Genomic DNA, 15,381 nt, shown 5'->3' with positions numbered 1-15,381 from the left:
GTTTACTACTTTTCTGCCCATATTCATAATTCTGTTGCCAAAGTCATTAAAACATTAATGCATTCAGGTCTAGGACTTTGCTTCCATATCAAACTTTTTATCAACAAATTTTATAAATGAAAAAACATTAGGCCCATCATTTTCATTAAGCAAATCCTATAAGGAGAACCACAGAGCACAAAGTCCATACTAAATCTACTCAAAACAGCCTCTGAGTACAAACAGTGTCCTGATAAAAAATGGCCACCAATATACAGTCTGAATATCACCCAGGCAACATACTTATTTTCATTTCATTTCATTACTGGGAAATTTGGGTTTTGGGGGCGAATTTGTCATTCATAGCAAATAGGGTGCCTTTCATCCCTTTCTATTTGGACATTTGGATTTGCTGAGTGTTTCCCAATTCTTTGTGCTCGATGAAGTTTAATCAATTTAGCCTCTTGCGGTTGTAATTTCAGATGACAAAAAATGTATACAGTGCAATTTCAAGACTGTCTTGTGGGATTCTCTTCAATGACTCCAGTGAAAATGATATTATCCCATAAAGTATGGCATTGCAGCTCTTACATTGTTTATTTGAGGGCCTTGTTTTCATCTTTTCATTCTCTTTCCAAACCTCCTCAAATCAGTTTATGGTTAAATTTGACACTTATTTTCAGCTCTTCAGTATCACTTTTTAAAGTGTCTTGTAACTCAAGTTTAGTATTCCATGAATAGCCAAAAGAATATCATGACTCACTTCAATTGTTTCTGAACTGCCATCAACCACGAAAGGGGTGTTTGGTTTATTTTCCTCGACAGAAAGCTTGATGGTGTTGATGAGGTGTTGTCTGGAGTTTGGGACATTTAAAATTCTTTAGCACAGCTGTCAATGAAATGTTTAAGCTATACACTTGTTTAGTCGAGAGTAGATGCTGATGACACCAGTGTGGAAGAAAACCCAGTGTGTTTCAGATCTGACACTGCAGGAAATTCTGAAATGCAATTGGACACCGATGCACTTTATACTACCTGAAATAAATATGTGTATTTAAAAATCCATGGGAAAAAATAATTCTGTGGAAGCTCCCCACCACATGCAGACAGACTCACTCACACCTGTGCATAACATGTCTCACCTCTGTTTCTAGTAAAAGTGGTCTGTAACTCCATATAGGTAGGTGTGTGTGTGTGTGTGTGTGTGTGTGTGTGTGTGTGTGTGTGTGTGTGTGTGTGTGCATGCACATGGCTCAGTCTTACTGGCTATTTTCAGACACTAGGCCTCAGCCTGCCAATATGTTGGACCCAGTAGAAACATTTCCAGACACACACGGACACTCAGACAGACACACAGGCAGACAGAAACACCAACGCACACTCCGAGCCCTCTCTTGGTACTCAACCATTCCACACACTCAGCTCAGTCAGTGTTAGTTAATGACTGTAATCCAGCTCGGTGAGCTTTTCAGAAGCAGGTGAGTCATTTGGGTGAAATGTGGAGGTCTTCAAATAGAGGAGAATAAAGAAGGAGCTATGAGTTTGACTCCTCTGATCAGTGGTGTATGCCAAAAACAGGACAAAGGTCACACTCACACAGGACTACTGGGTCTTGTCCTCCAGCATGTGTGTGTGCACTTCTCATGTCGTGACTACCACACACACACACACACACACACACACACACACACACACACACACACACTTTAGATTGGTTTAGAAATATGTTCTGGCAGTTTCTCAGTGCTGGACGTTACAGGAGGAAAGAAACCATAAATACCCCTGTGCTGTCATCAGCACACAGCGCTCAGGGGTAGAATGATTAAGAAAGGCGTGGGAATGTGGTGAATCGAAGCATGTCATTAACTCAAGTTCATACTCGTGGGAGGTGATGCTGACATGCATGTGCCAACACCCTTGAGTTTAGCCCTTCTTGAATGTTGCCCATCATTTTTCAGTTAAAGGTTTTGTTTGTTTGTTTTACAGTAGAGTGGAAGATCTGCTTTTGCTAAATGGAGCTCACTCTGGGTGTCACTCCACAGCAAAGCATGATACAGAGTCTGTCTGTGGAAGTGGCAGGAAACAGAGGAGTCAGCAGACATGAATCGAGATTCAATTTACGACTCTTAACCCTCACTTCTGTACAGCAGGAGAGGGCTAGACCAGTGGGATTGTGGGTAATTGTGCAGGCATTGTGGGGAGCTGCAGTTTCTATGCTATTCAGGACTGCATAGCTGGAGGCATCACTGAAAATAGCTCAATAGCTCAACTCCTCCACACAGTGTTTCTCCTGTGTGTGTGTGTGTGTGTGTGTGTGTGTGTGTGTGTGTGTGTGTGTGTGTGTGTGTGTGTGATTGATTGATTGGGTCTGTCTGTGGAAAAAGAAAAGGAAAGGTTCTCTTTCCTCTACTGTCTTAGCACAGAGAACTCTGCTTGCTTCTGCTGCTATGGCAGAGGACAACTGTCATGACAGAGTTGTGATTAGCATTAATAAACAAAATATATTGGGTATGTTTTTATATACTGTGGCTTCCAAAAATACTCAACTTCACAAACTTCACCTAAACCTCTGATCACAGGTCTTAACTGGTATGCCAAGACGTTGATTAATTAGCAGGTCAATTGCGAGAAGGCAGATCCCATAGTGAATACAGTTCTCTTGGTCTATATGAAGTACACAGGACATATGGTAATATAAGACGAGACATATAAGCTGTGGACACTGCTGCTGTATCTGGGCCAGACATGTAGAACTCTTGCTGCTAGAAATATTTTGACATTTTTATTATCAATGAAAAAAAATTATAGCTTTTGTTAAAGGCTATTTTTTTAGAATCATGCGAAAGGTTTGATAAGGAGGGGTACTGCTGTTTTTCTATGGTATTCTTAGGTTCTGAAAATCTTGTGTGTGTGTGTGTGTGTGTGTGTGTTTATGGAAGAGAATCCACAGCAGAGAGGTCCTTGCCACACTGGGAGTCACATGAGATCAGCGGCACCAGGTCCAGCAGACTGAATGCTGTGGTTCAATGGAGCAAATCAACCAAGAATCTATGGGTTTATGAGCACAGTGGACATGGCCACCTTGAAATGGGATTCCTGGAACAGAGGGGCAGGCTTACAGCCTGGGCTTAGTGCAGCCCTAAGGGAACAAGCCCATTCAAATGAGGCATGAAAGATGCTGCACTTTCATTAGGGCTACATGCAAAGCGAGTCAGCAGTGAGCACACAGGGCCACGCCCAGACATTAGTCCTGATTGGCTGTTTGCACTAAGCGTAGACATGCTGGGGTTAAACTGAAATTAGTTACCAACACCTCCCAGCAGGGGGACATGTTATAGTGTCAACCACACACTGTCACCACTATCATTTACACACTAATTGACCATCTGTGTGTTTGTGTTTTCTGTGTGTCTGCTAAATTCGTCAGTGTCCTCTGGAATTCAAGGGACTATTATCGCGTAAGGTTGGAAAAACTGGCCTAGTGTGTTTAACTTATTTGTCTAAAGAACAGACTCTCGAGGGGAAAAATGCTTAAACAAAACAAAATCTGCTTCTCAAAGTTTGATCCAACTGTGTCCACTGATGGCTTTCTCTAAGCTGGGGAAAGGCCATGTTGTGCTTGTGTGAACGGTACTGAGCTAAGCCAAGCACGTATGTGTGCATAGATATGTGTGCGTGTTTGTGTGTGTGTTTGAGAGAGAGAGAGAGAGATCCTGAAAGTGATGCGTGGTACACTGTGTTCAGCCTGGCTGCGGTGAGCAGCAGCAGAGGCAGAATTGCTGCAGCGGCTGGGAACTCTGGAGCTTCGATGCTGTCATCTTCACTGCGCTGGCTCCCACACACACTCCCAGTTTAAAAGAGTGGGATTTCCCTGCGGATAGCTAACGCCATCTCCAACACATGTGCAAGCATGCGCAACAAACACACATACGCACACCAACTCACATGCATGCAAGCATGCACACGCGCACACACACAAACACACACATATGCTTTCAGACCCATGCACTCAGTTTCCATGAGAAAGTGCAGGAAAATATGAGACACATCCATCACAGAACAAATCAGAACCAACATCAGAACTTCTCACTCACATTCAGGAGAATGATTGTTCTCCCTCTAGAAGTGGGAACCTACTGAAACAATTAAAGCACGGCATGCGTGTCCCCAACGTATTACCTTCACTGGAGGATCCTGACAGGTCGATGATGACATAGACTTTGCCCTCTGGCTCCAGATCAATCTGAGGAGAGAACACATGCACAGGATGTGAGATTAGAGGACCAGCACAATCCCACTGATGGCCTCAGAGATTATACCATCACCATGATCATTCTCTACTTTCTAATACTCTACAGCTCATCAGCCTCAGGGCTGTGTAGGCTATAAATTCACTCATTCATTCTGAACAAATTCATCATCATTTCAAGTATAACAAACTTTTGTGTGAACTGGAACCCAACTTTGAATTTCACTTGCTGCTTTGAGGTTGCAGACCTCAATCTGCCCACACCATCGCATAAGCACACATTATAATCATCATCCTCATCATCACCACCACCACCACTATCCTCATTCTCCTGCTCCACTTCCTCATCATGATCTTCATGCTCCACGCAGCCCTTTTTCTGAGCCTCTGTGGACAAGCTGTCCTGTTGGGATGTTGGAATTCGCCTCGTCTCCATTTCCACCTCAAATAGTTAGTGGCGTGTGAGCAACCCACACGGGGGCCTGTGCCTGGCTGGACCTCGACACCCACCAGCCTAACCCAGCAAGGGGGAGCAAAGCTTCACACTGTCAGGAACACACCACTTCATTTCATTATCCAGAGAAAAGAGGGAGAGTGGGAGTCAGAGAGAGAGAGAGAGAGAGAGAGAGAGAGAGAGAGAGAGAGAGAGAGAAAGAGAAAGAGATAGAGAGAGATAGAGAGAGAAAGAGAGAGAGAGCACAAGGGAGAGAAATAGACGGAATGATAGAGAAAGGGAAGGAGAGGGAGAAAGAGGGGGGTGGAGAGAGTGAATGCGGCAATGTGTCCCATTGCTGAAAGAGCATGGGGGAATCAGCCAGCCATGTGATTTAGGACATATAAAAGCTTGGATTCAAAGGAGCACATGCACTGTGCACAGGGTGCGGGAGGAGGAGACGAGGCCTGAAATTAGCTGGATGTGCTTCTGGCCATGCTGCTCACCCACACCCACAGCCCTGCGCCCAGCATTTCAGCTGCATTACCAAGAAGCTCGCCTGCCCTCTCTAGTGGCAAACTCTCAAGCAGGCATGCACGCGCGCACACGCACACACACACACACACACACACACACACAAACACACCTTACTTTACACTTGTGTTCGCTGACAAAAGACAAGAAATTATTTCAAATGAGGACATTGGGCAAGTGCAAACTGTACCACTCTTTGAAGTCATAGAACCGTGTAAATGTACAAGCCTCTTCTTACTCCTCTTCTGAGACAAATTTACCTTAGAGCAAAATCATAGATGAAATGAAAGCTGCACATGAGCAGCTGATGATGTCATCTAGAATGCGAGCAAATGATGACATGTCTATTATCCTTCCACACAGACCCTCCTCCCATTCCCTTCCTGTGATGTCATCAGATTCCATTCAACTGCTGCCTCTTCAAGCACAGTTGTCTCGGAGGTGCTACTAAATATAGCTGAGGAAGGAAAAGCCTCAGTGTTTGTGTTTGTGTGTGTGTGTGTGTGTATTATATATGTGCTAACCCGGCTGCAATTTTCCCTGATGATACTGTCTGTATAAAAGATGTAAACACTTTGCAGCTAAACAATGTTGGCAAAAGAGAGTTGACATTCTCTGACTGTATGTGTGTGGTGTGCACGCGCATGCATTTCTGTCTTTCAGTGCATATTGTAAGAGTGTGCCCTCTTTGACCACTGCAGTAAACATCCAGACACTAGGGGAAGTATTGTTTCTCTCTCACTCTCTCAAGATAGCTTTGGCAGATTGCAGAAAATGTACAGCTCATGCACTCACACAAACACACTCACACATATATTCACTCATATGCATGAATGTACAGACACAAAGATAAACATTCAGTCGTTCAAACACATACCTATAAACACACACACACACACAGGCAGTAGTGTCATACCCCAATGATGGCCTCACTACAGTTCACACAGACATTTATACAGAGTGCGCTCAAACCCATGCCGAATAACACTTCAACCACTCACCCTGAAGAGCGCACACACACACGCACACACACACACACACACACACACAATCAGCAGAGCCAGCAAAACTGTCTTCCATTACTGATAGGAACAAAGCTTATGGAAGATCACCAGGCTCTCTCAGATGGCTTCAGATGCAATACATTCACCCCCTCACAATGAGTTCCACCAGCTGGCATGCTAAAGCCACTAACTACACATCATAAACTAAAAGCCGATCCACACAAATCAGCATCCTTACACAAGCACTTTGTATGAAGTCAGTAGACAGCAGAGAGATTAAAATAATAATACCCTTGATATCAGATTGACTTAATACTCTGAGAGGTTAACATTCAGGGCTGGGTGTCCCAAAAGCATTGTAACACGAAGACCATCGTTAAAATGGTAGAGTGAGTACTTGCTCTTGCTCTTAGCACTAAGAAGCTTTTGAGAACCGAGGCCAAGAAAAGTTTCTCTGTTTCAGTAGTAGGGCCAGTCAGAGTGGTGTGGCTCCATTCAGCTCTGAGGTTGAGACACAGCCTGCACAAGGCTAGGAGCAGACAGATGCTGAAGAAGCATAGCCGGAGTGAGCTAAAGGAGTGATGGAACAGAGCACAGTGACAGACACACACACACGATAGAAAAGAACAAATAAGGGATAAGAGAGGGGAGGGGGGAGAAGGACAAAGTGTACGTATGCATGCCTGCATGTAATGTATTTGTTAGACTGAGATTATATGTATGTGCATGTGTGTTAGAGGAAGTGAGACAATGTACATGTGTCAGAAAGTGAGAAAGTGTATGTATGTATGCATGTGTGAGAGTGTAAGTGTCTGCATGTGCGAGAGAGTATGTATGAGAGTGTATCTGCATGTGTGTCTAAGAGAGTGAGAGTGTATGTATGTGCATGTTTGAGTGTAAGCGTGTATCTGTGTGTACGTGTGTGAGTGGATATGCATATTAAGAGTTTATTTATGTGCATGTGTGTGTGTGTGTGTGTGTGTGTGTGTGTGTGTGTGAGAGAGAGATTAAAAGTGTATGTTTTTGCATGTATGTGTGTGAGAGAATGAGAGCAAGAAGTATGTCCATACACAAAACAGAGAGAGCAGAATTAGAGACTGCCTGTGAGCAAGAGAGTAACAGAAAGAGTGGATGAGAGAGGGAGAGAGAACTAATGGGATGAGCAGAGCGAGACAGAGGGTGAGAGAGCGTGAGGGAAAGACAGAGGGAGAGAGGGGGAGGGTGTGCAAGAAAAAGTGGAGACTGACAGGGACCGCAGCAGATCCCCTTATGCAACACCCCCAATCTGCTCACCAGCACAGGCTCCAGCCCCAAACCTGTCCCTCTCTCATAGAGGAAAAACACACACACTCACGCACGCCTGTACACTTACACACCACTGCCTCTCTCAAACGTCTTGATGCCGTCGTTTTAAATTAACCGCTGCGTGCCTGCTTACAGTGGTGATTGTGTGTGTGTGCGTGTGTGTGTGTAAAAGTTTGTACGGGGTTCAACTAGAGAGCTCCTCCTTGATTATTAGCTGTAATCACTACTGTGCAAACACACATCTACAAAACCAAGGGGAAAAAGGACACACACAGACACACACACACAAAATTGCATTCAGTGAATTTCCTTAGTGACACTACAACCTGATTAAAAAATTCATTCTAATAATGTCTTTTGTGGGTGTTTTGTGAGAGAGAACAACTGCTTAGTCATCTTTAAAAGCACTGATTATAAATTCAATTATAATACTTTAACTTATCATGGTAAATCCAGGAGATGAATCCCATTGCTGGCATGTTTAATGACATTTATTGCACTACTGTTATAGTCTTATATTATGACTTAATTATTCTGGAGTAACTGGTCCCTTGCAGAGGCAGCTCATGACAGACAGCCAACTAAGCATATACGACCCCTGCCGGTCCCCAAGTTTCAGACACAAATTAAAATCTTCTGAGCACCAAACTTAAAAACACTACTCAGACCACATAAGACTAATCTAAAACTGTCAGGCTAATAACACACAAAATATAGCTCTTATACAAAGGTAACACACAGCAGCAATTCATCCAATGCATCGCACCCTCTGTCCCACCCTACATAAAATCACACCTATAAATCGCACGAGTATAAACAGGATATATAAGTGATATGAGAACACCGTGGTTTACATGGCATACAAGTGGAATACGTGAGCAATGAGGACGATATTAATAAACACATTCACTTCATTAAACTGTTAGCAGAATTAGAACTGTGCATTGATGAGTGGGAGAGGGCTCCGGAGAATTACAGTGATGTGATTGCAAACGCACTCCCTTCCCCTGTGCATGTGGGAAATCAAAAATAGCTCCCGGCGAAGCAGGCAGCTTTAAACACATGTACTGCTCAGTTCCTCATAAAACATGCCTCCTCCACTATGCCATAGTGTAGGAGACTAAGGAACACTCTCCTTCCGAATGTACGGATCCTTCCTCTCTCTCCTCCTCCTCATAGCTCCCCTCCTTTGCAACTCTTTTCTCCATCCCTTTGTCCATCTCTCTCAGTCCTTCTCTCTCTCTGCCCATCTATCTCTCTCTTTCTCTCTCCCTCTCATTACAACTCTCTCTCCATCTCGCTTTCTCTCCGTCTCTAGGACAGTGTGAGCTCAGTAACAGCCCTCCCACGTCCATCTGTCAACAGCACACTCTCAGTAAGAAGACAGGCAGCATGCCTGGAACCCATTCACACACACACACTCTCCCTCCCTCGCTCTCTCTCTCTCTCTCTCTCTCTCATACACATGCACACAAATACACATATTTGTGTGTGTGCACACATGAAAGAGAGATAGGCATTCAGAACACTTCTGTACACTCACATGTACACAGGGCTCAAACACACTGAGTGAGACTGAGCTCTATGAATTCTTAATCTTCAAACACAACAGGGATAATTTTACATAATTCATGACACAGTGCAATAATGGGATCCTTTGAAGTTCTGATTGGAATTGTGTTTGAATAAATACTTTTAATAAATAAATAATTAACAAAATAACATAAAAACAGTGGTTGAGAGATAGACACAATGCTGGGGTGCAAATCTACCAAGACAAGAAGAAACAGGCCTGTAAAATATCATGGAGGTGTGTCAATAACTGCCATTTAGTCTCTTCATACAACCACACACACACTCTGGTGGTTGTGGCATGGAGGACGTGTGAATGTGCTCTGTCTGTGTGTGTGTGTATGAGAGTGTGTGTGAGAATGGGGTGCTGAGAGGCATTGGGCACGTTTAAGACTCCTACAGAGATGATGATGGCAGTGATAAAGATGGTGGGAGGGCCTGGCTCATTTGCCTGGTCAGAATGCAACTCCACACGAGTGCTTTCGTGTACCGGGGGCCCCCTCAGCCCTACAACGTGTACCAGTGTTCCCATTGCACATAGAGGGAAAAATGTTCATCTTATTTGTAGTGTATGTTCAATCAGGAGGTTGAATGTATAGGTCCATGTTAGAGAGCTGGCTTGAATTGCAAATATTACATTTGTCTCAGCTCTGACTGTGTATGTTTGCAGTTGTATACGTGAATGTAGCAGGGTGATGTAAACAGCTGCATGATTCAAGTGTTTTTAACAGCTCGTGCAAGCACTCATTTGCTATTGTTCCCTTTCACTGCAAGCATACCTGTGAGGCCCCCATTACAGCTGCAGCCCCATCCAGCAGCGCACCACTGATGAGGCCAATATAATGGAGTCTGATGGCCTTCAGTATCTGTGAATATTCTCAGCCACAGTAGAGCCATACAGATGGGGATATTGCCAGAGAAGGGATATTTTTTTAAAAACACAGCATGGAAATAAGCAGAGGAACTAGCGCACTGAAGCGACCCAACAGCTGAGGTGATGTGGCCGACTGCTGCTGCCAGACAGCATGCCTGGGAGCCCAGGGTGACAGGAAACAACTGCATTCTCCACCCCACCCGCTCCGGGTGAGCTGGGCCGAAGCTGCAATCGTCGGCGTGGTGCCTGGACAAGCGTTCCCCACTCTGTGCTGGGAACACCATGCACTTTCAAACAGACTTATGCAGGCTAAAAAGGCGAAGCTGGAGGTGGGACGTGTGTGTACACTGATGTGACAGATTCCTCCCCTTCACTAGCAGGTGAAGACTCTTATTAACACCCAGCTCTGACAAGATCTGGCTTGGCAAGAGGGTGACATGAGTTTCCATGGCAACCGTGTGCCAAGGGAAGGGGGGCGGGGCAGTGAAGACTGAGGCTCAGAGTGCCCCGATTGCACATGAGGTCATGGTGAAGTAACCAGGAGGCACAGACACCACCACTTGACAGAAACATGTTACAGTGCCAAGTGCAATCGATCAGTGTAATGTAAGCCTTGTTAGGTAATGGAAAGACATTAGACAAACAGCAGGTCATTATATCGAAGGCTATTACCTGTAACTAAAGCAACATCTAGTGTGAAATGCTCCGTAAGGATTCCAGTGGAGACTTAGAGCTCAGTATACTGGCTGCTCAGATGTGCATGACTGTTGAAAATTCCTGGGGCTGATTACAAAGGGCAATATAAGGATGACAATCTTGAGAATTAAAAAAAGGTAATAGTAGTTATTCGAAAAAAATGGAAAGCCATGGGATGGAAGCTCAGGAGAGAGGGATTTGACAACAAATTGAGGACAATAGTAGGCAGGAGCCTAGTGAACCACTCAAAGAAATGAAGGGAGTGGGTGGCAGTGCTGAAAGACAGGTGATCCCTGGCTAGCACTCACCCTCTTCTGGTGCGAGCATTCCCCCCTCTTTAAACCCCCCAGTAAAGAGAGAGTGAATAGGATGAGACATCTCTGGGCTGATAAAACAAGAGGATGGGAGCCCAGCAGAAGCTAAGCGATATCCCTGTGGACTGAGAGTCCGTGCTCCACACAGAGCCTGATAGAAGGCCTGTGAATTATTTAAGTCCTTCCTGCCTCACACGACAAAGACAGGAGGCCAAGTGTCATTGGCAGCCAAGACACATCCACAAAGACATGGCACCCGGCTCCAATTACCACACCACACTCTACGCCACCTGCACACCCGGCCTCCTGGTCCCACACACACACACACACACACACACACAGACACACACACAGACACACACTTGCTACTCATAATACACTGGGCATTAGACCTGAGTGACATAAAGCATAGTACCTTCTCACATGCGTCCAGGGAGGAATGCACATCCTAAAAGGAATCCATCATGCACTAGTGTACGAGTGATGGAAGGAAATGTGTGATGGAAACACTGCGGTTTGGCATCGTTCGCTGTCAAGTGCAGCCATGCTTAACTGATGGATTTAGAAAACAACAGAGAAGTTAGGAATGCAACAGATATGACATAACAGACTACTTCTCATTTCTTAGTAGCCTCCCCTCTGAAACCTCAGCATGATACAAATTATCCATGCATCTACCTTTACTGCGTTTGTTTTTGAGCATGTAACTTTATCGCAGATAACATCTTCATTGATAGGCCCCTGCATACAGCATGGTCAGCATGCTGATGCATTCGTGAGGCAGAGGTGGGCATATATAGGAAAAACAAATCACACTTCTATGGTTCAAAAAGAACTAAGCTTTTCCTATGTGTGCATGCATGTATGTATCTACACACACTCCTAAGAGAAACTCACCGGCTGGCTCTCCATTTGTTGGACACTGTGGGTTCTACCTCTAGACATCTTGGCATGCATTCGGATGGCCAAATGTATGGGTGTCCAGGCCCAAAAGCACCTACACTGTTTATTCTGGCTCTAGAGAAACATGCCCTGAGCTATGTTAGTTGACTAATGCTGATAAAGCTTGTCTCCTTACCTTAGTGGGCTTCACTGTCACTCTCTTCAGTATGTCTACACAAGCATACTGCAAAGTTATCCAACTAATTAATTTTTCTGGAAGCAAGGGATCGTTCTCTACTCTGCACTGGAGAATTCATACTCGCATGATTCCAGGTGTGCCAAGTGTCTTTGAATAGACAGCTGCTGGTGTATGCATGCAGACATATGAAACCACTCAACTCCAGCGGACTTTTAGAGAACCCGCCTCAAGCACATATAGCAAAACCAGCAGGGAGCGGGACAGACTCTGGGTTAGCTGCATCTCAAAGGTGCATCGCAGAGCAACAGATCAGCAGACACACGGTTGGAGAGTGCAGAGATAAAACTGATTCCCTCCCCTCGCACTCTCACTTGACACATAGGCAAAGCAAACTACCAATGAGAAGGGGGAAGCCTTACTAATACCGGAGCATGACTGATACAAGTTGACCTTTTCTGTGGATGCCTAATGTGAAAACAGGCCAGCTCTCATCACTGCCACCCCTCTGCTGGACTAGGATTCTAGAACATCTCATCATTCACAACACAGCATGAGGATAATGCAAATGTGGTCAACATGCCTACAAATGCCTCGTAACCCGAGGCACTTTAACAAGCACGCCAACTGCACTTTTCTATGAGACTCAATAACAGATCACAATTTAGTGCAGTCTTGTCACTGTGCAAAAAGTTTCTTCATAACCACACAGGGTGTTGTAAAAACATACCATGCTATAACAAGTAAATGCGACGTTTTACCTTTAAACTATCAACCTTTATTCCTAAGAGACAGGTAACTGAAACTTGGAAACTTGGTTTAAAACTAGTTGTAGGCCTCAAATTGGGTTCATAATATAAAGCTTTATATCGTCTTGTAAATTGTATGATCGAATCTCTTTTCCCGTGTTCATTGTATGCTCAAGTCCTAACCCGTATTTCTGCATGAACGCTCACTGTTGAGTGACTAACTGGCGAGATGCGATTTTTGCAGTTGTATCAACAATGCGTCGATGATTCGGTGAAATGCTGATGCAAGATGTGAGAGATTAAATGTTCCGATTTATTTTCTATCAAATGTATGCGTAATCTCTCACCCCATCATTCATATAATAATCTGCTCTAGCCTCCGACTGCTTGGATCTAAATATTCACTGGATACGCAATCTAAAAGATTACAATTCTACGAATGAAAACTAAAACTAGTTTTGACCATGTAAAATCCTGCAAAAAAAGTAAATTATTTATATAAACACTGAAAAGCATGCCACCTTTCATTACTTGAGTTTGAAAACAGCTAAAATTGTGAATTATGTTGTTGGATGCAATGACTATAACGCGCCTGTTGACAAGTGGGGAAAACCCCTAAAGCGCGGGCTGAGAAATGCAGGCTTGGTTGCGATAGGATAGTCGGACTAATCTCTCCATCAAAGGCCTACGCCAATTCCATGGCGTTCAGTGTTGGGTTTATGGCTTAGAAACATACCCAGTCTTCGAAGTGTCTACTGCCATTCTGCAGCAGGTCTTCAAACTGAATGGTGCAGTTGGCCACAAAATCATCATAGCCAATGGGTGCGTCGTGAAAGACTGACAGTTCAATTTTCTTCCCATCATAAACCTCTGTAACGAACTCATCATTCCATGCCGGGCTATTAGTCTTCTGTTTTGTAGAGGTCTGCCCCACGCGCGAGTCATCAACATTGAGTGCGATGTATGTGTCCAACAAAAAGGTTTGAGTCTTTGGTCCGACGGCGTGTCGTAGCGACCATGGGGTGGGCTTCAGGTCCAAAGCCTCGCAAACCTTTATCTTCAGTAGCCCGTTGAAGACGACCATGATTGTGCTAGTGTATGGAACTGCTTACCTTACAGTATCAAATAGGTTGCAGTTACGGGATTTATTCCAGGGGATGCGTTTTGCATGCAGTTACCATCACGTCATCAATATGCATCAACGCATTTAGGTGGATGCTGCTCTGATAAAATTCCAGTTTGCTTTTACGACGTCCAATAACCTAGGCTACAGGTCTCTTCATGAAACGAAAAATAACACCTCAATCTACTTTAATGAAAATGAATATGCGCTCTCAGAGTGCAAAACAACACTCAGCAAAAGCAAGGAGTTCGATTCTCCTGGTTTTGTTGATGGTCCGTTCTACGACTGTGAACACACGTAAACAAACAAATCCCCTCTGTCTGGAATAACATTCAGGTGGAGATTTATTCGACAATGGACAGTAACTGGAAAACAGTTTGGCAGTTAAGAAGGGAAACGATGCCAACGTAAAGGCGATCTCTCCCCGTTCGCCAAGCTTTCAGTGCTGAGGAAATACCCCAAAACGTGAAGGTCCTGAGTAGCGTTGTCTTCCAACTATTTGTCTTCCAATGGGCGGTGAGAGAGAGAGCGAACCGAGCCACGGCGTCTGGGCATTTGGGAATCTTCCTCTATCCCTCGCTGCTAGAGGACAACTGCCATCCACTTGTCTAGATTGTCTTTTACTGACTTGAGGAATCCTCCGCAGCATTTGAGCTGCTCGTCCGTTAAGTGGCTAGAGCTCAACTCGTTTCCTGCAGTCTTCCTCCCTTTTCCCTCTCCCTCTCTGCGCCTGATCGCCAGTGCAGGAAATGCGCAAAACACGTCAGTTGACTTAAGCCGCGCCGCGTCCACTCTGTGCCGGATGGGGGAGCGTGTGTACACAGACAGGCGAAGAGCAGTTCAGAGGATGGGGGATACAGAAATGCACCCGAGGGCACGGAGCAGAGATGCGCATGCGTGTGTCAGAACGCACAGGCATTTCCAAAGTGTCACATGTTTTAGGCCCTTTGACAAGCATTACGTTCGGTGTCAGTACTGCTGTTTCAGTGATGATATTCATGTTAACAACGCACAGACTGAAAGACCAAGATAAGTATTCCCCCATTATGCTCATTCGACGCCCGTTTGAGCACTAGAAAGATTTCTGACGTGACAATGAACACATTTTCATTGGTTCCATATTGTACGTAATATTTACAATTGCTGTGAATCCATTTTTTATTAAAGCATCAGTTAACGTATGTGATTGTGATTTGAAATGATTCAAATAGAATAGTCTTGAAATTTGCACTGCAGGAGTCTATGGAACGAGTGGAGCCCAACTTGGCGCCCGCTAAAAGCTCATCTTAACAGTTAAGAGCTGGGATACTGGCTCAGTTTTCGGCGGAGCCAAGCATCGTTGGAGGCAGGAGGTCCCAGAGGACGCCAAAAGGGCTGCTCTCTTTGGGAGGGGAATTCTTCACTTCCCCGCTGCTGTGCGATATGGCTCACGGGTTTGGCTGTACAGCAGCCGCACTCAGCGGTAGAGAAT

The 15,381-nt window shown here is 44.7% G+C and overlaps 1 protein-coding gene across 1 annotated transcript in view; it reads right to left on the bottom strand.

The window, feature by feature from the left end:
* The window catches only part of prkcea (protein kinase C, epsilon a), a 44,700-nt gene extending 29,935 nt beyond the window's left edge, over positions 1-14,765 (bottom strand). The window contains exons 1-2 of the mRNA XM_027002636.2: positions 13,524-14,765; positions 4,159-4,222 (exon numbers count right to left, since the gene is read on the bottom strand). Coding sequence (XP_026858437.2) covers positions 4,159-4,222; positions 13,524-13,871 — 412 coding nt within the window. The 5' untranslated portion in view covers positions 13,872-14,765. The remainder of the gene's footprint in view (positions 1-4,158; positions 4,223-13,523) is intronic.
* Between the last annotated feature and the right edge of the window lie 616 nt (positions 14,766-15,381).

This window comes from Electrophorus electricus, chromosome 14 (assembly GCF_013358815.1).
Source record: "Electrophorus electricus isolate fEleEle1 chromosome 14, fEleEle1.pri, whole genome shotgun sequence".
Taxonomy (NCBI): Eukaryota; Metazoa; Chordata; class Actinopteri; order Gymnotiformes; family Gymnotidae; genus Electrophorus; species Electrophorus electricus.
The sequence above is the reverse complement of the archived record's forward strand: the minus strand, read 5'-3'. Positions and strand labels throughout refer to the sequence as shown.